The 14767-nt window shown below is 38.6% G+C and overlaps 1 protein-coding gene across 5 annotated transcripts in view; it reads right to left on the bottom strand.

The window, feature by feature from the left end:
* sptb (spectrin, beta, erythrocytic) overlaps positions 1–14767 on the bottom strand; it is a 34391-nt gene that overhangs the window by 12577 nt on the left and 7047 nt on the right. For 4 of the 5 annotated variants that reach the window (XM_005158850.5, XM_005158851.6, XM_073927471.1 and 1 more), the window contains 12 exon segments: positions 5999–6150; positions 5698–5871; positions 4960–5066; positions 4765–4845; positions 3681–3796; positions 3478–3590; positions 3198–3385; positions 2991–3108; positions 1715–1873; positions 1274–1576; positions 1001–1151; positions 16–886 (listed from right to left, as the gene is read on the bottom strand). In XM_005158850.5, coding sequence (XP_005158907.1) covers positions 16–886; positions 1001–1151; positions 1274–1576; positions 1715–1873; positions 2991–3108; positions 3198–3385; positions 3478–3590; positions 3681–3796; positions 4765–4845; positions 4960–5066; positions 5698–5871; positions 5999–6150 — 2533 coding nt within the window. 5 annotated transcript variants of the gene reach the window in all.

Genomic DNA, 14767 nt, shown 5'->3' with positions numbered 1-14767 from the left:
AAATAATTGCCATACCTGTTTTGTACAATTTCTAGATCTTCCAAATTCTCAGGTGTCTCTAACCCAACCAGCCAGGTCTCTTTCTGGCCCATCCAGAGCTCACAAGCATCTGTCTCACTGAAGATAGTGTAAAGAGCCATGGTGTCATCCAGTTTCTTCTGCCTCAAATCAGAGAGGGTCAGAAGCTCAATATACATATCCCGTATATCATTCAGACGGCCCTGGATGTCAGGGGTATTCCGTAGTTCTTCAGGAAGTGCATTGGCCTGTTTGGATAGAGCATCAATGGTGGCTCCATTCTTAGCAGCCTCATCTCTTAAGTCACGGTGTTTCTTGAGCAGTCGCTGTGTAGTGTACTCATCATGCCCAACATCGTCACTGCTCATCTGTCTCATTGCATCGACCAGCCAAGCCTTGAGGTCATCAGCATCACCCTGAAACTGGAAGAAACGTTGGGTGTCTTGCAGATTCTGTTTACGGAATGCAGCCAGTTCCTCCAGTTGTTGCCACTGTCTTTGTACATCATTCATGCGTTGCTGCACTTTGGGGGAACCCAAGTGCTTGATCTGGATCATGCTCTCTCCCTCGTCCATCACCTGCTTCAAGTTGTCCCGTCTTGCTGCAAGCTCATCCTCAAAGACACTGTGTTTGCTTTGCAGTATCAACACACTGGTCAGGTCCTTACCATAGTCAAGAGAGGAAAATATTTGCTCCCTTTCACGAATCCAGCTTTCCAGCTCTGCTATCTCCCATAAAAAGTTCCAAAGGCGCCGTGACTGCTCAAGGCGTGCTTTTCTTTGAGCTGCCAGTGCACACAACTCCTGGTAGCACAGGTCCAAATGCTGTACCCGATCACGGATAACTTGGGGGTCACATGGTTTATAACCTTAACAATTGAAAGCAGAAAAGCAAAATAAACAATGAAAATGTGTTAAGACTATACTTCACTCCTACATCACCGTCGTCAACAGAAAATAGGTGAGGGATCCACTATACTCACTGTCACCATTAGCAAATTTAAGAGCAGCTGCATTGGCTGATTTCACTCTTTCTGCCTGCACTGCTATATCAGCCTCTACCAATGAATGTTTCTGCAACAAGTCTTCCACTTCCAATAAGTGTTTTCCAAAGTCTGGGGACAACAGACGACCCTAAAGAAAAATGTGGCATAATAAATACTCAGAATAATGCTAATGTAACCGTTAAATGAACCCATAACATTCCAGGAGAACATATAATTCCAAAACACTGTTCATCCATTTGTCCTTCCTACCTTCATCTCATCCATCCAGCTGATGATGTGGAGCATTTCCTGGAAAATTCTCTGAAGGGTGAGGTTCTTGTCTAGGCGACCTCTGCGAGCTTTTAGGAGCTCCTGTAGGTAATCCCACAGCCTCAAGATATTGTCCTTTCTAGCATCAATGCGTTTAGCATCATGGTATCTTTCTGACTCCAGTTCTTTAGACAGGGCAACCAGTGCCTGAACACGTTCTTCATATGCGGCAATGTCTGTCTCTATAGCATCATGTTTCTTCTTAGCTGCCTCCACTGCTGGTAAGTCATAGCCAAAGTTGTCCTTCACAATAAAAAGCATAATTATCATTCATTTCAGAATTAATGAGTTGGCTGTCTTATGAAAGTATTGGTATTTACATAAGGTCTCTCTGCACCTTTCATCTTACAGGTGACATAGGGACTGTAGATAATGAGTTACCTGTGAAACCAGTCTTTGATTCTCCATAAGCCAGGTTTCTCTCATGGCTGCCTTTCTGTCAAAGCGACGAGCCATCTGTTCCAGCTTCTCTTGCCTAATGAGTTCATCTCTTAAGACCCGCTCACGATCATATTCTGCCTTCTCCAACCTCTCCCAAGCCTAAAAACAACAGTATACGCACATTAAAAATTAAAATAAAAAAATAAAAATAAAAAACCAAGACTCTCAGACCATACTCGATCCTTATTATTGTAATGTAATGTAATGTGTATTTATATAGCGCATTTATTGTGTATGGCCGTACACCCAAAGCGCTTCACAATCATGAGGGGGGGTCTCTCCACACCACCACCAGTGTGCAGCATCCACTTGGATGATGCAACGGCTGCCACAGGAAAACGGCGCCAGTGCGCTCACCACACACCAGCTATTGGTGGAGAGGAGAGACAGTGATAGAGCCAATTTGGTGGAAGGGGATGATTGGGAGGCCATGATCGTAAGGGCCGATAGAGGGACTTTGGCCAGGACACCGGGGTTACACCCCTGCTCTTTCACGAGAAGTGACATGGGATTTTTAATGACCACAGAGAGTCAGGACCTCGGTTTAACGTCTCATCCGAAAGACGGCGCCCACTGACAGTTTAGTGTCCCCTTCACTTTTACTGGGGCATTAGGACTCACACAGACCACAGGTTAAGCGCCCCCTGCTGGCCTCACTAACACCACTTCCAACAGCAACCTAGTGTTCCCTAGTGGTCTCCCATCCAGGTACTGACCAGGCTCAGCCCTGCTTAGCTTCAGTAAGTAACCGGTCTTGGGCTGCAGGGTGACATGGCTGTGGCTTTTGTATCTAAAGAAAATTTAACTTAAGTGGCAAGGACAGTTGAATTCTTAACAAAGTTTATCATGATTTGGTTGATGTCATTGCTGAAGCTGAGGATGTCTTCCATTCAAAGTTAGATGGAGTATAACCCATGTGATATCAAATGATAATCCCTTTTTCTATTGTTCAGTCCTTAGAAAAGCATGTCTAAAAATCACAGATAAAAAGAATGGCAATGACAAATTGATATATTTCCCCTTGGTCTAACCATATTTGCACAATGTGCCCTGCATCACAATGAAATCACAGTTTTTTATGTTTAAAATCTAACTTCAAGCAGCATTCAGTTGCATTTTCTCTAATCAGAGGTTGGAAAAGCATGTTTTCCTAATTAAATAAAGTCAGAATTAATATATTCAAAATTAAATTAAAAGATTAAAATTAGCACCCCACCTTGTTGATATCTGACACCAATGCACCCTCTTTAGGTGTGTAGACTTTCTGATTGTTGGCCCTCATTCTGCTCTGGATGGTAAACAGCAGTACTTCCAAGTTTCCTTTCTCCTGAAACCTGAGTAGTATGAGTTAAAAAGTAATTAAAGTATGATGTTTACGGGTATTGCAACAGAAAGACATTTGTTCATTAATAGCCTGAATTACTTTGGTGGTTTCTCCACAGTACGGTAAGAGTTGAAAGCCTGCAGTTGCTGTTGGACGCCTGTAAGGGAGTTAGCGAGCTTGCGGTTGTTTAGCACTACGATGGTTTGCTCAATCCATGTTAGCAGGTCCGATGACAGTGTCTCATACTTCTCAATCATCTTCTCAGTTTCAATGGCCTGGTCCAGCACCTAGGGAATATGAATATGAATAAATGCGATTGTCTTCCTGCTTTAAACACACATTGTAATTTAAATAGAATGGCTCAGATTTTATTCTGTACCTTTCCAATTCGCTTGCCCTCAACTGCCAGAGCTTTCATCTTGGAGAAATAGTGGTAAAATGCAACAACATATGTGATTATGGACTTCTCATCTGGATTCTCAGTGAACACATCTGCAAACAAGAAAGTACAAAGATGTTATCTCCACAATGGGAGGATGGTTATTTTTTGTTTTGGCTTGACAGTCAGAAGGTGGGACTTGCCTTCTGGGTCCAATAACTTGGTGACACCAAGCTTCTTTTCAGCTACATTAAAAGCCTGTTGCAGGTTGTGTGTGGGATTGGACCTCTTTAGATTGCCATAGTCCACCAGATCTGGCCTGATGGATTAAAATGGAAAAAAAAACAAAGCTGCTGAGAAAGCTTATTTGGTTAATGTGTGTGTTTTTATTTTTTATGATAGTAAGGAACAGGCAGAACAGAATCATTCATCAGTTATTGGTTGGGTAAAGTTACAGTTATGGTTAATTATAGTGTCATGTTTCTGTTTACTGTAAAATTACTAAAGTTTAGAGGGAACCTGAATATTCATATTGTAATCTCTGACTTTTAGCACCTAATTTAAATGTTATTATTCAATTAAATGGGCGTTATCAGTGGATATAAGCTGATAGATATTGGGCCAGTAGGGGCCTTCTGCACCTACTAGTAGGCTCAAAAGGCTGTAATCATCCATTCACATGGTTAATCGGCTATAGTATACTTATAGAGAAGACTCCAGATTCAGATCTGTTTTTACATTACTGTGACGGTTAGGTTTAGGGTTGTGGTAGGGGTAGACATTAATAAAATATAATACATAGAAAATGTAACAAATAACATAAATAATTATCCTGGTTAATCAGCTATACTAATAGAGAAGTCTCCAGATCCGGATCTGGTTTTACATTACTGTGACAGTTGGGTTTAGGGTTCGGTTAGGGGTTGACGTTAATAAAATATGATAAATGGGAAATTTAAAAAATAATATGAATAATTTATGCTAATGTCCGGCCGCAGTTGTATGTGATCTCTGATTAACCATGTGGATAGATGATTAAAGCCTTTTGAGTCTACAAGTAGGCGCAAAAGGCCCCTACTGTCCCATATTTATCAGCTGATAACCACTGATAACGCCCATTCGATCAAGTGATAACATTCGAATCGGCTGCTTTTGGTTGAATACATTAGTAACTTGGCACAATTATATATATATATATATATATATATATATATATATATATATATATATATATATATATATATATATATATATATATATATAAAATATTTTTTTTATATTTATCACCTGTGCTTGTGAATGAGAGCATTAAAAGCCATTCCGTCTTTCCAGCTCGTGGTGAAATTGGTGATATTTATGTTTGGGTACCTGTCAACACAAAACAACAACAGATAAATCCATCTCTAACCGCAAATGCTGGTTTAAGCTTAAAAATATGTTGTCAGCTTTATTACTACTAAAATAAAACAACTGTGGTCATACCCTGCAGTCTTCATCTGGCACCAGAGGAGCAGTGCATCTTTGGCTGAGCGAGTCTCTTGCCGGCCCGTCTGATCAGCTTGTCCTGTTTCTACTATGATATCTTGAATCTGTATGCACATGATAAAAGAAATAACTAAATAAATTGCACATGATCTAGAATATTCGTGTCAAGTAGACATTGCTTCCTTTTTAAGGCATTTAAAGCAATAATAAAACTCAAATTCTTATTCAAATTCTCTGACATTTTTTGCACTGTAAATCTCATATTAATTAGAAGATTTACTCTAATTTGCCCTTGGGCGTCCATTCTTGGATATGCAGAGGCTTTGTTACTTTATTTAGATCCTGGCTTTTTTTTGTCTCAATAGTTTGTACATCAATGTGGGAGCCAGGCAGAATAAAGAGCAGTCACAAATTCCCATTCCGGTCTTTTTCCCTTTCATTTGTGAAGGTCTGAATTATGTAGCAGACTACATTGTTTGAAGTTGCTGGGCTAAAAATATTCTGCTATCAAATGGAGAGATTAAAAATAAATATACGCTTTTTCCAATCAGCCGAATACACAATACAAACACTCTGCTGTAGGTCTATTGTATGTTTTATAGTCTGCAAGGGTTTTGGTTAGTTTCAATATATACTGTAAATATATATTGTAAACTTCTGTTGTTCCATATAGTTCTGTTTGAATTATACTTGGAGGCACAGAATAAATAGAGTTTATTAGAATGATTAGCTGACCTGGAAGCGAAGAATGATGGTCCAGATGAGACCCAGGATGAGCCGGTGGTTCCCATCTACAATATCATGTGATCCCATGTTCTCTAAGTGCACCTTCTGTTCCTTTAGAAACTGTAGAGCTTTGTCTACATTCTCCAGACAATGGATACGCATTCGGCCCTTGGTCGGCTTGGGCTAAATGGTGGAAAGATGGATAGTCAGAGATTTTACTGATGTATAATACTATAAATTGACAATAAATTCCTGCTCTGTGCAGTGGTTAATTCGTGGTTTAATACAGATATACACTAAACACACTCACCAATCTCTCCCCTGACAGAACTTCCAATAGTTTGATGAGCATTCTCCCATCCCGCAGGTCTAGATAGAGATCTGAGATTCGGCAACTGACTCTGGCTAGTATGGAGTTTACCCATTTTGTAAAAGTCTTCTTCTGGACAGCCTCTCGCTCATCTGTTTCAATAGCAAAGTTACAACATTCAGTTAATCTGATGTTCCATTTGCATGGAAAGTAATATGATAATGTTCAGCCAAAACTGAAAATTTCATCATTTACTCACTCTTTACTTATTCCAAACCTGTTTCAGTTTCTTTCTGAAAAGCCTGAATGAAACTCTTGACTTCCATAGTATTTTTTTTTCTACAGTGTAAGACAATGTTTACAGGTTTTCAGCTTTTCTGTTCTAATATTCTTTTGTTTTCAACATCATCATTGATTCCTTAATTTTCTTTTACCATAGTCCCTTTATTAATCCAGGGTTGTCACAGCGGAATGAACCACAAACTTATCCAGCGCATGTTTTACGCAGCAGTCACCCTTCCAGCTGCAACCCATCACTGGGAAATCAACAGAATTGAGAAACAAAGTTTTGGAACCACCTGAGGGTGAGTAAAAAGAGATTAAATTTTCATTTTTGGGTGAACTATCCCTTTAATATTTTAACCTCCCTGATTAAAAATCTTTATTTTAAAACATTTTCTATATTCTAAATATCATTTTCTAAGCGCATTTGATTTAAAATCATGATTACACTTTATTTTGATAATCTCTATTGCACATTTTGTTGACTAAAAGTTGCATTGCAAATACATGCCAATTACTTTTCACTTGAGTATTAGTAGACTGTCTGTTTAATATCTGCTGATACTGCTCCTTCAATCGACATTTAACTGACTATAAGTAACTTTACAAGTACATGTCAACTTACACTAACCCTAACCTAACAGTCCAATTATAATTTATTAAATTACTTATCAGATGTTATCATGTAAGTTAAATTCAACAAAATGCATTGCAATGCATAAAAATAAAGTTATTCCAAAATCAGCTTTATCATGGCCAATAAATGCTACTTTACATTACGATAAACTAATCATAAAAATTTATTGTCCTAAAATAGGCTTTATGTTCATGATTTATAATTCTTGAGTGCAGTATGACTTTTGTTGACTGTTCACAAGATTCATCTATTTCGACTTGTAAGAGGCTAAATTATCATATGCATTTGTTTATATGACAAAACATGTCTTTTCGACTCAAGAAGGTCCATACTGACTACAAAAGCAGATACTTATGAGATCAGGGCCTGTTGTGTGGACTTTGGGGGTTTTATGATGTGGTCACATGTTGATTGGTCAGTTTGAATGTCTCAGCATTGGTGGTCACATGGTCAAGAAAGATACAAAATAGGTGGTAAACTCAGGCTCTCTCTCTTTTCCTGCCCTCGTCTTTTCCTGGTCTGTCTTTTCCTGCTCTGCTCCTCTCCTCCTCTGGAGTCTATCTTCTTTGACTTTACTGCAATCAGGCTAACTTCTGAGCCTGCTCTCTTTGTCTCTCTCTCCCTCCCCCTGTGTCTCTCCATCTACCTCTGGTAACTTTGATTTTACATTTAAGCTGGGTACAATTTATCTCATATGTTTTATCATTTCATATTTTATCATTTTATACAGTATTTTGTTATTAATTCAGTTGTAACCATAGAGAATTATTGTCATTAAATCATTTAATTTTCAAGTATTTGTAAATGACTTTTGATTTAACATCAACACTTAATAGTTCCATATAGCAATACAATACAATCACATAATATCAACACTCTCCCACATTTATAGCTATTAATACTGCCCTTATTTCCATTTTTGGTATAAGATTGCAGAAGAATTACAGAACTACAGTTCGAGCCGCTGTGGTTTAAAGACTGTTCTTACAGACTGTATGTATGAGACATAAATCCTACAGCGTGTAAGCTTCATATAGTGCATATTAATGTAAATCCATTTGTTTTTCCTGAGCAAGTCTTCTGCTGTACTGCTGTATTTAAGATTCAACCACAAAAAGAACAAAATTGTGCATTCTTAATGACGTGTTTTATAAATGATTCAGATCCTTTGGCCACTGAAAACTGGAATGATGGAGGGATGAAAAAAGAGAGAGGTGATAAAAATAGAGTAATAGAGGAGGGAGAAAAGGACGAACGGGAAAACATTAGAATGTGAAGTGGGTGGAGAATGGAAAACATGCATGCTTTTAAGCCTACAGTATCTAGAAACATTAAACTTTACATTTTGCAATAGCTAAACAGTTTTATTGCACCATACAAAACATATGGTCAACTCTACAGTCTTTAAATTGCAGTAATGTATTAATTGAGTTCAAGATAATATTTTGCTGGTCTCTGTCATTTTAAGGACTTTGGAGCAAATGGACATGAGAGAGTCTTGAGTACTACAAAACTGTGAATACATTTTGTGGTCAGGTTTCTTCCATCTGGATCACAAAGCCATGAAAAAATAATGATCATTTAAATGTGTAATGCATGATGTCTGAGCTATTTCTGGGCATGTGCGGGAATAGTCCTTTAGAGGTGTTTATTGTGTTAAGATTTCAAGTAACACAACTTCCATAAAGCTGTTTTACAGTATATAGTTTGCAAAATGTTCTTTATAGTAAAATAATGCACATTCTTCAATAGTATATATAGACAAATTAATACAAACATACTAGCCTAAAATTGTCCATAAATATTTGAATTTGCAATCTTGTCATATCACTAAGGTTAATAATGATGCTGTTGGCTAATTAAAATAATTGTATTGAAACAGTTTGCTGTTTAAATTTAAACATGTTTTGCTTCAAAACATCAAAATTAACTGCTTTTAATTGTATTAAGTAATTATTTAAGGGGGGTTTTCTATCCAAATATAAGTAAACTGTAAAACCCAAAAAGTAACTCAGACTGTTTGAGGAAACCGATTGCAACAAACAATTTAAGTTCAAAAACTAAACCTAATGGGTACTGTGAACTTAATCCATTTGAGTGAATGAAGCAATTTGAGCACAGTGAACCCCGATAAATGAGGAGAACTCAAACCAACTGAGGACTGTAAAACCCAATAAGGTAAGGCAACTTTTGAGGAAACTAATTGCATCAAAACATTTGAGTTAAAAACTAATCCATATGAGTACTGTAAACTTACTCCATTTAAGTTGACTTAATTAATTAATTTAATTAACTCGATACCGTCAACACTGAGTTCAAAACTCTTTTCAAATGAGTAGAATTAACTTTCAGTAAATTTTGAGATTCACTTATTTCATTTGAAAAGGTTGACTGTGGGTTTTACCGTGTATATAAGTACTGTGGAGCATCTGCCAGCTAGCATGCTATGCTTATAAGCCAAACCTTGAATCAAGTGATTATGCAGAGTAAATTAATTTTACGGGTTAGGTCAGACAGGGAGAGCTCTATAAGGTAACAAATGCAGTTTCATTTTTAAAATTGCAATTTAGCATGTTTTGCCAGAGTTAAGAAAGCTCCAGATGTGCTAAAGCATAATAAGAAAGCTAAGCTCGGCAACACAATATATTTCATGATTAAACTACTGCCAAATGATTCCCCTTTCTGTTCACAATATGTAGAGCAGGACTGCAATCTAAGCTCTTCTGACTGATTCTTCCTTTTTCCATTACAACAGCATTGAGTCCAAATAGAGTTTGTTTCACTTGGGTCCTGCTGATCGCTGATACTCTCTCCAGCTCACATGAAAGGCCCGTGAAATATTCATATTGATGGATTTTCCCTGTACACAACAAGCCAGATGTAAACTGCCATGAGTAAATACTTGTACCTGAGTCATTGTTTGGAGGTCCCAGGACCTACAGGATTAGGTCCTAAAGTCATAAGTCATAAGTAGCAGAAAGTGTAGGATGGATGAATACATATAAAAGCACATACCATGTAAATGGTGCTTATCATTGTTAAACCTGAAGCCATGATTTCTATTTTTATTTGTTTGCAAACTTAGACATGCCTTGAGTTCCACTTTCAATGGGAATATGTAATTGGAGGTAACACCCATGAGCTAGGTACTTTTTTCCTTAAAACTGAAACTTTTATAACCACCAATTGTGTCTATATTTCACAATTCATGTAATCCACAGTCTTTTTGTTTGTTCGTTTCTTAGTTACATTCATGTATACTCTAAAACTCTGTAACCTTTAGTATTAGCAATGGTAATATTAATGCATGGCTTAGAAGACACGACTGTCCAGAGTATAGAATATAATGTAGTGGTATGCAAACTAGAGCATGTCTAGTTTATCCAAGTTTAATTCCTCACTACGCATTCATTCTATGCATCTAAACATTAAATATTCTCATCGAAAAATTCTCTCTCTGAACTATATTCGTTCTCTTTCTCGGCATTAAAAACTACCCCAACCGAGAAAAAGATTAAGCTCAGTTTTATGTAAATTAACAGTGACAGTCAACTTCTCTCTAAAAATAAACAGAGCCACCAGGAGAGAATAAGTGAGGTAGGAGACCTTGATGCTGAATACCCCACATCACAGAAAATCATACTGTAGACAACATTTTCCTGTAAGGTCACCAAATAAGACATAAAAGTAGATGGTGATTAGCCTGCAAAAGTAACAAATGACTTTGTCATCTAGAAAGAGAAAAGATGAGGGGAAGTATTTTTTCCAGTGACTAGCCTTTTTACGGGTTTGTCATTAAAAATTTAGAGACAACAGAGTGAGCAATTGGGGCATATATACAGCATAAATAATAAAATTATTAAATACTGCACATAAAGGAGACAAACCAGTTCTTCAGTTCTGTGGCTAATAGAAAACAACCATATTATACCACCTTAAACCCCATCCCGGATCTCTTCCTAATCCCATAAATCCCCGGTGGCAGGGTGGAGGGTATGCCAGGAAAGACTGCCCCCTCTTTGAGAGTGGGAAGAAGAAACTACCTTGCAGTTGTCTGAAGCGGCCGTCTAGAATGGAATTATTGAAGCAAATGTTGGAAGCACTGTAGCTCAACCAGCGTGCTCGTCTCATACCCCGGGACGGGGATAGGGGACAAGATGGTGAGGATCGCAGAGGTGAAGGCCGATGGCCCCTTGGGGTGCAGGAAGATGATGATGATGAGGTTGAGGAGATTGAAGTGAGAGTCATGGGTGCCAGTTTAGGTGTGATCCCCAATAAAGTTCCATTTCTCTCCGGCAGGTGCTCAGGTTCACCAATATGAGGACTGTTGTTTTTGGCCCCTCTCTTGCTCTGGGCCCTGTAAACTGGTGGGGTGCTCCTGCTCCGACTGCCTGGTGCATTGGTCCGGGTTGGGACATCTTTAACTGTAGTATACTGCCGGCTGCTGACTTCTCGGACGACTGGGGTAGAGCGGATTGCAATAGTCTCTCTGCTGGTCTTCAAGCTAAGTTTGACCTCCCTCAGCCGGGTCTGGCTCACGGGCACCGCACGACACAAACAGGGGCTGCTCATCCTCACTACGTTAAATCAACATGGGCGGCCGGAAAAGAGACAAACAGAACACTCTTCTTCCCTCCTTCTGTCTCGAGTCCTGTTATCTTCTCCCTCGTCCTCCCTCCCTCCCGCCCTCTCTCTCTCTTTCTGCTTCCCTCTCTCACTCACTGTTCACTTAGCAGTGATGCTGTTCCGGCTCTCCCCAGCATCACATGAAGTGATTCTCCAGCACCCCAGCCATGCATATAATATGCCCCGTTCCTGAATGCCCCACAACGCACACACAAACACACTCATCTAAAATGTCATTAAATTGGCATATGCATGTTTTGAAATGTTACAAATATAATGTGATGTCAAACTGTAAGTACTGTACATGCATAAGCGGTTTTGCCCCTGATGTAAATACAAAGTAGAGATGTATTATTATTAGCTGTACACTCAAAGTGTACTTAGCGTACTCAGAGGGATGCGTGTCTGTTCAATGGCTGTAAATCAACGGTGAAGAATGGGAACCACTTCTCTCTCTCTCTCCTTCACTTTTTAACTCACCCTAATTGCATTACTGAAAGAGCAGAGCAAAGACGCACCGGCAGAACACGTCACACTCATCCTGGCTCAGCAACATATACTTGGCTTAAAGAAGCAGGGCAAATTTGAGCTCACCATCACTAAAGCATTTCAAAACAGACTAACGCCAAGCCTTAAGTAATAAACACCTCTGCTTAACTCGTTCTTAAAATGGTGAAAACAACAGTCTGAAGTTCAGCTAAATACTATTTTTTGTCAATTTTACTTTTAATATAGATTTTTTAAATAATAAACACAATTAACATGCACTTACATCAAATTCATATCACATATCATATCTTGATGTGTGATTTCTGAAGTGATGTAAGCAAGCTCACAGCAACAACTTGTAGTTCTACAAATCAAGAACTTGGATAAGACCCTCTTTTGAAGTAGGAGCTAATTTACAGTAGTTATATACTGTATTTAACACCTGTATAAATGCATTTTTCAATAATCTTTTGCACTTCTTGATTCTGATTGGCTGGAATGTGTGTAATAAAATACTTGAATGCTTTCGTAGTTCCAGTCAGTTTTGATCACCATTTGAAATACAAAGGGTGCATCTGAAATCTTATACTTCCTTACTATATAGTACGCTAAAAACAGTATGCGAGCCAAGTAGTATGTCAAAATTCATTGAATTTGAAAAACAGTATGTGAAAAGTACCCAGATGACCTACTTCCGGCGAGATTCTGAAGTGCACATCAGATGAATGCAACGCTATCCTATGATGCCTCACGAGAGAATTCATGAATGGGCGACGAAACTCAAACGGGTAGGTCACATGATCATGACAAAATGGCGTATCTAGTACGTCCGAGTTCCTTTCATTCTACTCACATTCATACTGTATGGAACATGCTTTTCTAACACCTGAGTGGTATGTTTAAATTCAAATGCAGTACCTACTGAGTAGCAGGCGGTTTCGTATGTGCTTTCCTCATTATTAGTAATATTCACAGCAACTCAGTAACAGTTACAAGGACCTTCATTCCTATCTTAGGGACATCAATGTGTACTTCACCAGACAGTCAATGGGGATTAACCAGCACCACGTCACTTCTTTGCTCTATGTCGTGCATTTAAAACCCTTTAACGTACATCAGTCTGTTGATTATCCCTTACTTAACTCATACTTGGCAACTCTTATTTAAGGACAGAGGTGTCCAAACATGCTCTGGAATGGCCACTATCCTGCAGAATATAGATTCAACCTTAAATAAATCTATCTTAACCAGCTCAACAAGGTCTTTAGACTAACTAGAAACATCCAGGAAAGCATGAAGGACAGGGGTAGTGACTTGGACCTTTGAGTCTCTTTCATTGAGATGAACGAATCCTTTTTCAAGTCATTTCATTCGATTTGCCAAAATTTAATTAAAATGTTACGAGTTGCTTCCAAACTCATCTACAACGAGCCCAAATGTTGATCACACTACAAACAAGTCATAACTAGAATGCTATAAGAAAGAAAAAATAACCATTTATTGTTTACCTGGTCATATGTCTATGGTTATGTCAGCTCACCTCTTTTGACAGGTCTTCAAATTTGAGGGGTTTGTTCACATCACACAGACAGTCCCATATAAGCTTAACCAATGCACACAGGCTGAGTGAAAGAAGCCATGATTAGTTCACATTCGAGACTTCTGATTTTTAAATCGTTCGTTCATCACGTGACGGCATGGCTTATGACTCAAACTGAGGATTCGAGAAATTAAATTAAATCTTTTTCCGGCTCTAAATGCATATGATTGGCTTCTGCTTTTCACAAGATGAACAAAGGACTCAAACCGAGGACACAAGAGATGAACTGATCCAATCTTTTTTCTGACTCTATAATACTGGCTTCCATCTTTCACATGATGAAAGACCAACTCAAACCCAATAGAAAGCTTGAAAAAAGAACTAATCTTCTATTTCATCAGCACAAATGTGCACAAATGAACGAATTACTCCCTGAGAGGACTCATCGAGTCCTCAAAAGTCAAAATGAACGAATCGTTCAGGAATGACCCATCACTAGACAGGGGTTCTCAAACTTTGGTCCTGCAGATTTTAGCTCCAACTTGCCTCAACACACCTGCAAAGATGTTTCTAGAAAGTCTACTAAGAGCTTTATTAGCTAACCCCATGTGTATCTGATTGGGGTTGTAGCTAAAATTTGCAGGACACTGGACCTCCAGGACCGACATTGATATACCCTGATGTACAGTATGAGCTAAAATCCTGTGACACTGGCCTTCCTGGAGCAAGACCAGACAAGTATGTAATATCCCTTATTGGATTCAAATAGATTACGCTAGATATGTGTTCTTGTTATTTAGATGCATGTAACATGATCAGATCTGCAACAAATCCAAAAATTAGGACCGGTTGCAACACAAAGCATCAGAAAAGAAATGTATGCTGTCTCTTTTTTCATAACTGTCATGCGTGGATTGCCTTTTCCCTGGAAAGGTGCTTGTAGGTCTGATTGTGAAATTGCTATTTAAAACCTGCTGTCGCTGAGAACCGCAAACCTCACAGGTGTGCCAAAAATTACAAGCTCCTGCAGCTATTCCAGTGATCTATGATATGGGCACAGACGGGCAGCTGTCCAGCTCAGTCATACTGAAGCACGCTGGGTATGTGCAAATGATCCCGGCTGGTTGAAGGGGCAGGAGAGGATAGGGTTCAGCTGCCTATACAGTATGTCTGTAAATGTATGTCTGTATATCTA

Source organism: Danio rerio, chromosome 17 (assembly GCF_049306965.1).
Source record: "Danio rerio strain Tuebingen ecotype United States chromosome 17, GRCz12tu, whole genome shotgun sequence".
NCBI lineage: Eukaryota > Metazoa > Chordata > Actinopteri > Cypriniformes > Danionidae > Danio > Danio rerio.
Note: the sequence above shows the minus strand (reverse complement) of the source record. Positions and strands in the feature narration are given on the sequence as shown.